Here is a 12,906-nt window from a genome sequence, read left to right on the forward strand (position 1 = left end):
ATGCAAAAGGGAGCTGTGCTCACCTTGACAATCCTGATGAGAATCTTAAGCTGATAAACGTGGAGCTGCAGGTCCATGCGGTCAGTCAGCCATGTTCCTACAAGGTTCATAGTGCTGGTGTACCATTGCTGTAACAGACACACGAGCACACAATCAAAATCAAATGTGTGTAGAGCTTGCTAACTTCAGAGCACACAGACTGCAACATTTTAAAACTCAAAACAATGAATCAACAAATCTGGAAATTAGTATCTGTACTTTGCACATGGTGTATTTGGCATAAAAAGCATGTGATGTCATCTCTGCAATGTATCATCGTGACAGAAATTCCTCGTCGATCACTGAGAGAGAAGCTGGAGGGACAAAGCTGACAAACAGATTCTCGGTAGAAAGATGTCTCTGATCTGAGGATGTTCATGTCATGTTGGTTGCATGGCCTCATCAAGCCATTAGAAAACAACACGTAGCATAGCGCAGGCACCTCTCCATAGCAGGGGGGTATTCTGCTATTCTGTTAATCTGTCAGTCGGGAAGACTGACTGGGACCCAAGCTTAGGAAACAGTTTCTGCTCTCGTCGTACGTGGCCCTCATCAGACAGTCCCATAGGCTCAGCATCTATTTAAGTCTGAAGTGTGGACCCCGGGTGGATCCAATAGCCAATGAGGCATCAGTTAATGGGGATCCTAATAAAGAGTGTGGCTTATGATGCTCTTGGCACACAGCAGCATTTTTTTGCCAATGGCACTTGTCAAAGTCAATGAAACAAATCTTTTAGGTGTCAGTTGGGCAGTATGTTCTGAGCTGTATTGCCTATGACTGTTGCAATCTCTGAGTGTTGTCCTCCTCATTGTTCGTATTATTATTTACATAGTATCCAACACCAAAAAACCTGCAGTTTTCAGACCCATATGAATAGATATTAGTCAATCATACAACAATATCAAGCTAGCTAGCATTGACATGCTGCTTACATTTGAGCACAGAAGACTGGTAACTCTGCTATGAAGTCTAGCATACTTCATTATTTGTTAGATTAATTATATTTATAACTTTGTATAAAAAAAGAATGAATGTGTGAATATGTAATCAAACAGGCATAGCTTTTTCATATCAACACATATGATGAAAGAGTCACTGTCCCAAATAAGAGTAAGAATATGACAAAGCATCCAGTGCTGAGCTACAGCGTGTTTTTTTACCATGAGAGTCAACGGACACAATTCAGTTAGTACCATATCCAGCCTGAGCCTCATTATCTTTTGTACAGGTGTTACAAGCTTCAGCCCAGAGATTCCTCCACTGCTCGGTTTAGTTGAGACTTCTCTAAGTAGTGACCTCTGCAAGGCACAGTGAGCTCAGAGCACGGCAACCATGTAGAAACAGAGCCGAAAGGCTACAGATGTTTCTCTGTGGGCCCTGGCTGTTGCCAGTCTAATTGATGGATAATGATGAGTGGGGGCTGATACTAATAGAAGTCGACTGACTTTCAACAGTCAGGGTCACAGCGGAATTGATGTGAGGGGTTGGGGGGGTGGCTATGTATGTATGTGTGTGTGTGTGTGTGTGTGTGTGTGTAGGTGCTTCATGGCTGCTGAAGAAATGTTCATCTCAAATATACTTCTTAAAGTTGAAATCTATCTGTGACATGTCACTTTTCGTGCTAAGAAGAAGAATCTTGCTTTAGTGGCAGTATATCCATTTACACCAGTATTTAACCCATCTTTGGTTGAGCGTACATGCAACACCCAACAAATTACATGCAGTGAACACACACACAGGAGCAGTGGGCTGCCATGAACATGATTCCAAATGTTTTTGTCACAAAAGAGGCGATAGAAGCAGCAAGATTAACTATGTGCTCACTTAATCTAAGATATAAATATGTTGTTTAGACCTGAAGTCTGAACAATCAGCAAATTAATCTCATACTAAATTTTTTGGTCTTTGCAATACGACCTTGTGGAATACATCTTTAACGCCCTACTTAGTCTCTCTGCAGTAACAATAAATTATCATTGTACATTAAAACTACTTGGAATTTTGATTAAATGTGGAATCGCCAAAGCAAACACAAAAGAACAAAAGCTGCTCAGTGGGACACCAAGATCACTGTTATTGGTCTAAAACATGTTGAGGCTGTAAGAAGCAGCAGAGAGCAGGTCTACATGTAGGTCAAGCTTAGTCAGTGGAACATGGTTGAAAGAGAAGAAGGCTGCGCCAAGGCAGTGCTGGGGTGAATCAGTGAAGCGACCTGGTGCCAGCAGCTTTCTATCTTTCGCTGTGTGCCTGTGAAGACTTCGGCGTGGCAGCAGGCCTGTGATCTCGCCCCGAGCACAACCCCCCACCGAGAGGCCAGGCCTGGAGTGACTGATCCGCTGACTGACTGCTCTCCCTCGTTCCATCATTCACTCCTCCTTCACTTCTTCTTTTTCTTTAGACTTTGCACAGTGCCACACAACTCCCATCTGCAGCCATTTTTGCAGCAGCCATTTTGTGTCCTATTCTGCAGTATTCTGCTTCATTTTATATAAAAACAAGTTTGACAGTTATGCAATGAGTATTCTTGGTGACACATCTGGCATTTTGGAGGTCTGTCAGAGACGTCTTGTGTACACACAGTGTGTGTGATTTTCATCAAGTTTAACATATATGCAATGCCAGTTTGAATGGAGAAGCAGTTTCGTCATTTCAGAATGTGAAACTGACTGTTGGTCCGTCAGAAGGGAATTGCAAAACTAGTTTAAATTCTCATCAGGGGACCAGGACACAAAAACTGACTGTTGGTTTTGGTCTTTTATGAAACTATATATAATTTGCAGCATCTTAAAAAACAATTGTGCATTTTTTTTTCCTTTGAATATGAAAAAACAAACAAACAAACAAACAAAAACCCATCAATGTCTGAACCCAACCTTAAGGATAGGTTTTAATGATGTTTACTTGTGTTTTTACACTGCAAAGCCAAACCTTCTAGTGAAACATTCTAAAATGGTTTTGTCTCATTATGAACCTTTGGTCTGATGTGACCTTTAGTTCGTACCTTGAAAAAAGGGATTCATGAAAATAGAATAGCTGCATTTCCAGTAAGTAAAAATGAAATTTAAAATAGTCTCACAACTATTTTCTCTTCAGCAAGTCCTCCTTTAACACTGGTTTAGAAAAGTGTTTACGCTACTGTTGTCATTGTATGTACACTCAAAATCAGTCAGATAACCATGCTGAAATTGTCCTGTAAAGCACAGAAATCACATCAATTCTGTTGCAAGAACATAATCAAGGGTGATATTCCAGTCCATGAATATAAGACTAACTCTTCCCCTCTTGTGGAGAGCATTATTTTCAAGTTGTCTTGGAGAGAGTCATCATAGCAAAGTAATCACAGAGATGCTTCCATGCAGATGGGCTATGTACTTGATATTGCATGTACTCAGGGTTCGTTTCCCAGCTGTTTAAACTGGCCCTGTGCTGTGGGCTGCAGCTTACGTGTTGCATCAGCTCTGCTCTGAAGCTTAAGGATTTCCTGAAGTCTCCCTATGGCTTCCCTGAGTAAAGTTGCAAGAAGTGTTTTTGGACACTCTGAATATTTTTCTGTTTTTCTAATATTGATATGCTCAATGTTGGTTAATAGGACGGTTTGCCCAAAAATCAAAAAATACATTTTTTAAATTGTTTAGGTCGACCAGTCCAGGTTGTACTCCGCCTCTCCCTCGTAGTCAGCTGGGATAGGCTCCAGCTCCCCCACGACCCTGACGGATAAGCGGTATCGAAAATGGATGGATGGATGGGTGTTTAGGTATAAGTTGCAGAGTTTGGGACATATCAGCTGTAGATCTGTGTGCCCTTTTCTCAAATAAATGAAAAACTAAAAAGCTATGTCCATTTCCAGATATCCCCACTGCTCAAAATAATCCACAGATTTTGTTATGAGCGGTTTTATGAAGGATCTATAGAGCTCTGCATTCAACTGTACAGTGCAGGCAAGGAGGACAGCATTAATGTCCATCCATCCATTGGTAGGTGCATGTTTCTATCTGCATTGTGATACAGTAGTAAGAAAATAGTTCCTACATGCTCACAACAACCTCTGTGGATTATCTTGAATAAACGTGTTCTAAACAAGCAATCACTTTATATGGAGGTAAAACTAAGATTAGTCCCTAACTGACCCTTCGTTAAGCCCATCCCCTTTGTCGTTGGAAAATGTTAATCTGTCAAGCTGTGAGATCTAACATGGAGCCCACACTGTCTGTAACTGCACTCCCTGAAGAACTATTATCTAATTTTTAGAAAAATGAAAAAAAAAAAAAAAAAAAAACAATTTCAGAGAGAGGCAAAGAGAAGGGTCTACAATATGTGTCTGAAGGACATCTGGGGTGTCAAACTGACTCAGCAGCTAAAATATAAAGGTAGTATCTAAAGCCTACAGATCACAGTGCAGGTGATTGAGACAAAAGATAATGGCATTGAAAAATACGACTATCTTTCATCAGTCACCCACTCTGATTTGGTAGATACAAAGCCTTAATTCATAACATTAGATCTGAAAATATTGTGGCTCTGTGCTGCTTCTCTGATGCCTGACCTCCCTCTCACTCCTCTTCTAATATTTTTTACATCTACCTGCGGTTATTTTGATCAAACCTGCGTCAGTCACTGTTGGAACAGTGGAAAGACGAGCCGAGGTGGTTCTGGTGAATTTTTATTTTGTTTCTGTCATCTTTGGCTGATCATAAAATGTGTGTTTTACGACATGTCAAAATGACTTATTTTGTCAGTGGAGTCTGGCGGATCTGGGGAGAGTGGCATACCACCTGTTTCTGGTTAAACAAAAAGGATTGTATTCTTTAACAGCAAAGTCTCTCTCTGTCGGAGTCTTAACATAAAGCTGTCAGAAGGAATGACAATCTGAGCTTGTCAGTGATAAAAACAAGCACTTTAACTGGTTGTATCTACTAATTATTATGTATTATAACTAATTATTGTATTTATTCACTGCTACATTAACTGAAACAGAATGTGTATGCTTTCAGTAATGATTGACTTAACAAATGATAAGTAACGTATATCCTTTTCCAACCTCTCTGGGTAATGAGTCATTATTCAGTCATTATTCACCATAACACATAAAGCCAGCCTGAAAATGAAGAAAATCTGAAATGACTGCAATACAGTCTATGGGACTAATTCTGCACAGGAGAATTAAACAACGTCAACTCTGAATAAAAGTACTTCTTTTTGAAACATGTAAAAGAGAGAGTGCGTTTTTCCCCCCTGCGTGCTGCCTACAGGCTGCAGAGTTTCTCGCTAAGCTAAATTCAGCCTCCAATGAGCTTCACCAATCAGTGGTCTGTATGCGACTGGATGAAGATGATGATGATGATGGCAATGGGCAGCAGTATGCAGCCTGAGAGGACGGGGTTAGAGTTAGAGGCAAGAATAAAAATTGTGGAAGAATGACAAATTGGATGATCTTCCACGATGAGTGCACAGCAACAGTTTAAGGTGGCTTAGGTGACTGCATCTGCTCACATCCTTCTCTCACATGGTTTTATATAAAACAATGTTTGTTAGTCATTTTTGGAAAGTTACAGAAATGTGTTGGCAACCCCCCCCCACATTACTTTCTACAAACTTAATCTGTGATCATCATTTTCTCTTCTTTAACCTTTCCATCTTTTCTGTTTTCTTGCCTTTTTTCCCCCTATGGTACAAGTGACTTCATTAATTCATTATTTTGCCATGACTTCATGTGATTTTTGCTCCAAATGGTATTTTTACACCATTTCTGGAAGCTTTTTACTGTCTCTAACATGCAAACCAACTCACACGTAGTCACACGTAAAACTCCCAGTTTCAGTTTAAACCCTCGGACCAGGTGACAGTCCTTCAGGCCAGGGTTAAGACATTGTGGCGTCCACATGTTGATAAAGTTGAAAACCACTTTGACGATAGTTGAGCTTGTCAAATGAGCAGTAATGGCCCCTCTTATTTTATTCCTCTTGGCAGGAACTAACAAAAGAAAATCATCAGAACAGACAATTTCACCCAAGCTCTCTTTTTTAGTCTGCATGGGGATCAGCAGGGGGCTAGCACTTGCTGACAGCCAAAACAAGCGTAATATGGCTCTGAATACATAATGCCATAACCCGACAGAGATCAAATCTGTGACATTCTAACGAGTTCCATCTGAAGAAAGGGCTTCCATTCCTTCAACTTGGTTATCTGTGTGTGTGCATTTGTGTGTTTTGTCACCTCACGACATGCTGATGAACCCCTACCTATACACAGGCGACATGCACGCCCAGCACAACACAACACACACACTCCCACATACACACATATACATCTGCTGGTCCATCCCCCTTCGAGCGAGAGCTGGGAGACAGTACGACCTCCTGCCCCCATCTGACACCAACCCACCCATCCCACTGAAAACCCCCACCCATCACACACACAAACCTCGCCTTGAAGCCAGCGTTCACACCCACGTCTTCACATGGCGCTTGGCGGGGTGGGGGGGGACCTGCCACCAGCAGGATTTGATGCAAAAAATGGCACACACCCCTCCCCATCCACCTACTCACCTCTTTCGTGACCCTTTTGCATTCATTTGCCGTGTAGTGTAATGAGAGGAAACTGGCTTTTGTAGATTTGAAGCAACAAACAACACATAAAGCTCCAAGTTTCACCAGAGCTGTAATGTGCCGATGTCAGAAAACAACTTTCACTTCACTCACTGATGCCTCTTTTTGACAGTTTCAGGAACTAAGGAGGCACAGGAACTATGAAAAGTCAGAACTAACGCTGCTTAGTCTTTCCACTGCATCTAACAATCTTGCATCTTACAAAATTTAATTAAAGAGTTTGGGCTAGACCTGCTCTAATTGGAAAGTGTCATGTGATAACTTTTGTTGTGAATTGGCGCTATATAAATAAACTGAATTGAAGTGAATTAACAAAAAAACAAAAAACAAAAAAAAAAACCTATTTTGGTAGTGGATTAGAAAATGTCAGCCATGTATGAGTTCCAGTTTTTACTCAAAAGGAAACAACAGCACACGTGTGTTGCTCGTGCGCTCATTGTTTTCATTGTGGAGCAGCATTCACATGACACATCCAGACTGTTATTTATTTCTGCTTTAAAATGCAACCAATGGAACAAATTTCTATCGCTCACTCACTTTGTTCTCTCATTTCCACTCCTTCTCTCTCAGTCACTCTCTCGGCTCTCTTGACTGAGTTGAGCAGTTAATGATTGCTGGCACACATATTTTATTGTTTAGTACTAAACAGTAAACTGGCCTGAAATTAAGAAAAAGTCTTAGTCTAATAATTGCATTTGGAAAAAGGGAAGATGGTATAATATTCACAGAGTAGTTTTATCAAAAGACAGGCATTGTTCAGGGTGAGTAATGGTGGCAGTAGCCCTAAAATCTTGGTCATCATGTATTTGGGCCAACAACCACTTCTCATATAGCCAACTTACTAGCTAACTAACTTACTAGCTCTTGGGTGTGATATCAGTACTAATATACAATGTATAATATAAATTTCGCTTCACTTTCAAAGTTGTTAATGTCACACTGTGGTGATGTCTTGTCTTGTTTTGGGTTTATGTCTCGTCATTTCCTGTTTTATTTTGAAAAGTAACTCTCCTCTCGTTTCAGGTCACTTGCCCTTCCTCATGTGTCTGTCAGTCTGATTGTCTTCCCGATTACCTGATTGTGTCCACCTGTTCCCCATTACCTCCATGTGTTCAAATAGTCTGCGCTTCCCTTGTCTTGTGCCAGTGTGTTTCGTCTTTGTGCGATCACTGTTGCCTTGTTTTCTGTTCCTGTTTTTTCCTCTAACAGAGTGATTTTTTTGTTGTAACTTTCGTAGTGTAGGTTTTCTTTAGTTTAGGATTTCTAGATAGTCTTTTGTTTCTTTTTCCTCTGTAGGAGTGATTTTGGTTTCCTTTTTAGATCATATATTTTCACAGTTGGATTTTCCTCTTCTAAGAGTGATTTTTCATTCTTTGTTATTTTCCCTAGTTTAGTTTTTGCCTCCTTTTGGAGTGATTTTTAGTTCTTTAGATTAGAAGCTCTTTTCTTTACTTATTTTCCTAGCCTTTTGTTTTTATCTCCTTTGAGATAATCAAGGTTTCATAGTGGAGTGTCTCTTATTAGAGGAGACACTCTTTAGGAGTATTTTAATAGCCTTTGTGTTTATTTCACTCTGTCCTGGGGAAGTCCAGGTTGTAATTAAGAAAGTGTGCGCTTATCCTGACCTGCTCCGCGTCTGAGTCTTGCTTGAGTCGGAACCTGACAGTTAACACCACCAACAGTGTTTCATGTATTTGACTAACCTGGTAAACGTACTAAACATGACCTACAGCTGTCCAGCCTGGTACCATACTAACTCACATATTAGTCTGGAACCACCTGGATAGACCAAGTACCACAACAATCGGATCAACAAAATGTGTAACACAGTGCTGAGCTGGTTAATGCGACAGCTAAAAGCACAGAAGAAACGTAAGCTTTTTAACTCCCACTGAAACACAGTTTAGGAATGCTGGCTGTCACAAATATTAATGTTAATACAAAGAGAAACCTGAATTCAGCCTGCTGTTTTGTTTGTACTGGTGTTATTAGCTTCCATCCATGGTAACCAGCGACAAACTGGACCAACAGTTAGCATGATCGCTCTTTAAACCGAAGCTCCAACAGTACAGTTATGCCCTTGCCACATGAATGTCAGAACAAACTTTAAACCTTCTGTCTAATACGGGGATTCAGTAACTGGGCTGCTTATTTCTCCCCTCAAATTTATTTAGAAACAAATTTTGGTGGACTGCCAAGATGAAAAATAGTAGAAGTTTATGGTCCTTCCAGGACAAGCGAAACATGAGTTCTCAGTTCTTCAGATGAGTTTCAGTTAGCGTCTGTAGTGGGTTTACCTATTGTTTTTTTATTGTTTAAATATGCTGAGTTTCAGTTCAGTTTGTATTAGTTTTACATTTTGATATGAGGGTATTTGTTAGGGTGAGGACTTAGTTTCAGAATAGGTATTACAACACAAACACAATACTTTGTGAATGCAAGTGACTCACAGTCCCGTAGATACATCAGGCTCATGCACCAAATCCAAGAGCATGAGCAAGACCAAGTGCAAAAACAAGAGTGCATCAAATCTGAACGCACAGCTCAAAAGATCTGTGCATGTGAGTGAAACAGACAAATGAGAAAAAAATATTTTTACACCCACTGACACACACACACACACACACACACACAAAACCCCAAAAAAGCTAACCGATTTGTTGGGTCAGAGCCCCTCTTTTGTGGGGCCGCTCAGGATCTTTTGTGCTGCTGAGAGCCAGGAATGTTGGAGCTGAAGAGGGGCGTTGCCACAGGGGGTACACAGGGATTACAAGCAACCTGGGACTCTGCCTCTTTCTGCCTCTCCTGTGTGTGAGTGCGTGTGAGTGTGTGTGTGCATGTGTGCCTGGTTGTTTGCTTTCAACATGTAGGGTTAAGTACGGAACCATAGCACTTGTTAGTGTTGACTAGACTACCCAGGAGAGAACTGAAAACTATCAAGTACTCAAAGTTGGATTATACTGTACATTTGTTTGGATACTTAGTAACTTCAATGTTTTTTTCTGTGAATTTTACTTCCTTGTGATCCATCTGTTTGAATTGACAGTATTAATCACTTGGCAAGGAAGGAGTGAGGTTCACCACTTTGTGAAAAACTACAGCATAACATTTCTCAATGTACCAATGCAGTCACAATGCAGTGATTTCACCTTCTGCAATCCATCACCTAAAGACTAAGAGAATCCACAGAAATCTCTGCACATTAAAGGCAAGGCTGCAAAACAAAACAGAATGTCCTTGACCTTTAATCCCTCAGACAGCACTACATTAAAAACTGACATGACTGTACAAAGGATATGACTACATAGACTCAGGAACGCTTTGGAAAATTATTGTTGTTAAACACAGTTTTCACAGCATCTACAAATGCAAGTTAAGACTCCACCATGCAAACTGAAAACCATAAATCAACAATATCCAGAAATACTGTTAACTTCCCAGAGCTCAACCGAGATGGACTGGCACAAAGTGCTACGGCCAGAAGAGTCCACATTTCAAACTGTTTTTGGAAATCATGGACCTTGTGTCCACTGGGCTAAAGGGGAAAAGGACCATCCAGATTGTTACAAGCACAGGTTCAAAAGCCAGCATCTGTGATGGTTAGTGCCCATGATATGGGTAACCTTCACATCGCTGAAGGTGCTATTAATGCTGAAAAGTACGCACAGGTTTTGAAGTAACATATCGTTGCTTCCCCGTGAAAAAACTTATCTCCAAAATTCGTTTTTTACTATGCGCTCCAATGACGTGCGGTTATTTACGATCCTCCAGTCTCATTTTTATGTCCCACCAAACTTGATTGCAGGCTATTCTACATCTCCACTTAACACATTATGCTAACAAAAGCTTTTGGTTTGCATTTTATATTAAAATCAAGATAAATCATGGGCAAATAGTAATCTGATATTGACGTACACGCATCTGTTTGACTGATGGTTGTATAAATACCCAACACATCAGTTGCTAGGGAGGAATGCGGACATGCCGTACAATGTAAAATGTCAAAAACATAAAAAGTGGAGATACGTTTTTTTCACCGGACAGCGACAATGAAGACAATGAAGCCACATTCTGGACATGTTACAACAGCATGGCTTTATAGTTTAACAGTGCAGGTGCTAGACTGACCTGCCTGCAGTCGAGACCTGTCTCCAACTGAAAATCCATCCATCCATTTTCTATACCGCTTATCTGTCAGGGTCACAGGGGAGCTGGAGCCTATCCCAGCTGACTACAGGCGAAAGGCAGGGTTCACCCTGGACTGGTCGCCAGTCAATCGCAGGGCCAACACACAAAGACAAACAACCACACACTCTCACACTCACACCTAGGGGCAATTTAGAGTAGCCAATTAACCTAATGTGCATGTTTTTGGTATTGTGGGAGGAAGCCGGAGTACCCGGAGAAAACCCACGCAGGGACAGGGAGAACATGCAAACTCCACATAGAAGGGCCCAGACCGGGATTTGAACCTGGAACCCTCTTGCTATGAGGCGACAGAGCTAACCACTGCACCACCGTGCCGCCCCCAACTGAAAATATGCGGCATATTATGAAGCTCACATACAAACAACAGAAATCAGACCTGTTGAGTAACTTAATAAGTCCCATGTGAAGGAAGAAAGGGGTAAGAATTTTACTTTTAAACTATAACAATTACTTTCCTCAGCTCCAAAACACTTACTGAGTGTTGTTAAAAGAAAAGGTGATGGAACACAGTGGTAAACAGGCCTGAGTCACAACTTCTTTGCAATGTTGCATCAACTGAATGAGTGTATATTTATAAATAACAACTGCATTTATTTGAATATAGGTTTTAAAAAAAGGCCTTATATATCAGGAAAGTCATTGCATTCTGTTTTTATTTATTTCGTACGGTTGAAGCATAGGGTGTTGATTTGCTGATTGAACAAAATACCTTCCACCCTCAGAAAATAGCTTGGCTATCTTATGACTATGCAAATGACTTGAATCAGCCAAGATTCAGACTATGCCCTCAATGATGAGGGTATTAGAAATCAAAGGAAATACATTTTTTAAATAGATGTAAGACAATAAAACAACACATCATCACCTCCATGCATGACCTACTCCTACCAGAGAGCCCTTGTAGTGAAGTGCATGATGATGAAGATATAACCCTAATTCAAAATAGTTAAGATGCTGTGTAAAACATAAATTAAACCAGAATGCAGTCATTTGTACAAGACCTGTTTTCAATTGACCATATGTTGGAAATGATCACATTGTGTTTTATTTGTGTTTCACAAAGTACTCCAGCTTTTTTTCTTTGCAGTCTGAGTTGTCAGTGTTTAAATTAATCAAAAATTCAGTAAAATAAAGAATTTTGTGAATCAATTCATTATCTCATTCACATTCCAATAAGCAGAAACGATGGCCATTGATTGGTATCTCATTTTTCATGGTCAAACAACCATTTAACGGACCACTTGGTGTGGATGTCTGAGCTTCTACTCGAGAAGAGATTAAAAGTCTGCATTGTCTTTGCTACACTAAAACCATGTACGTAAGCTGTGTGTGTGTTTGTGTGTATGAGAGAGAGAGAGAGAGAGAGAGAGAGAGAGAGAGAGAGAGAGGGGCCATGTCCTGCTGAGACCCAGCTGTGTCTGCAATTAGCAGGAGGCATGGAATGATGATTGCTGGTGCGGCAACACTAATGCCAAGTGACAGGCTTCCTTGTGAAGGAGAAGGAAGACCGCTGAGTGCCATAAAGCAACACTACTTTTTCTTTTAAACACACATGCTTACAGTGGTACACGCACGTAGCCCACATAAGCACACACACACAGAGACAAAAATACACACAAATACTGATAAAGTTGGTGAGGGTGGGGGAGCTTTAAATCTGACTGCAAGACATTATGCACTTTGGACAAAGAGCTTGTCTAATCCTACCTGCTTTGCTTTTCAGAGCCCACTGCTGGCCTATTTTAGTCCTTCTCACCAGCTCAGCAGAGAGAGGGCCCACAAAGACAACACACAATTACCATAGTAACTCACACAGTAGGTCAGGTGCCCCTCCTCCAACCCAATCTCAGTAGCAACACTTCCAGGCCCCCGTCCCTCCAAGCTCCACGCTCACCTTGTCACCCAACCAGCAGGACTAAGAGTGACCCTCAAAGAACAAATAGAGCTTTTCACTGTAGGCTAATGGAGCTCAGCATCTTGTACTGGATGATGTCATCCCTGAAGCCACATCCACACTAATATGGATAAATGCATCTTTCCTCCTTGACCCTT

At 40.9% G+C, this 12,906-nt stretch overlaps 1 protein-coding gene across 6 annotated transcripts in view; it reads right to left on the minus strand.

The window, feature by feature from the left end:
• cadpsa (Ca2+-dependent activator protein for secretion a) overlaps positions 1 to 12,906 on the minus strand; it is a 173,845-nt gene that overhangs the window by 4,436 nt on the left and 156,503 nt on the right. For all 6 annotated transcript variants that reach the window (XM_046380181.1, XM_046380171.1, XM_046380162.1 and 3 more), the window contains one exon: positions 24 to 128. In XM_046380181.1, the coding sequence (XP_046236137.1) occupies positions 24 to 128 (105 nt within the window). The remainder of the gene's footprint in view (positions 1 to 23; positions 129 to 12,906) is intronic.

This window comes from Scatophagus argus, chromosome 3 (assembly GCF_020382885.2).
Source record: "Scatophagus argus isolate fScaArg1 chromosome 3, fScaArg1.pri, whole genome shotgun sequence".
NCBI classification, from domain to species: Eukaryota; Metazoa; Chordata; class Actinopteri; family Scatophagidae; genus Scatophagus; species Scatophagus argus.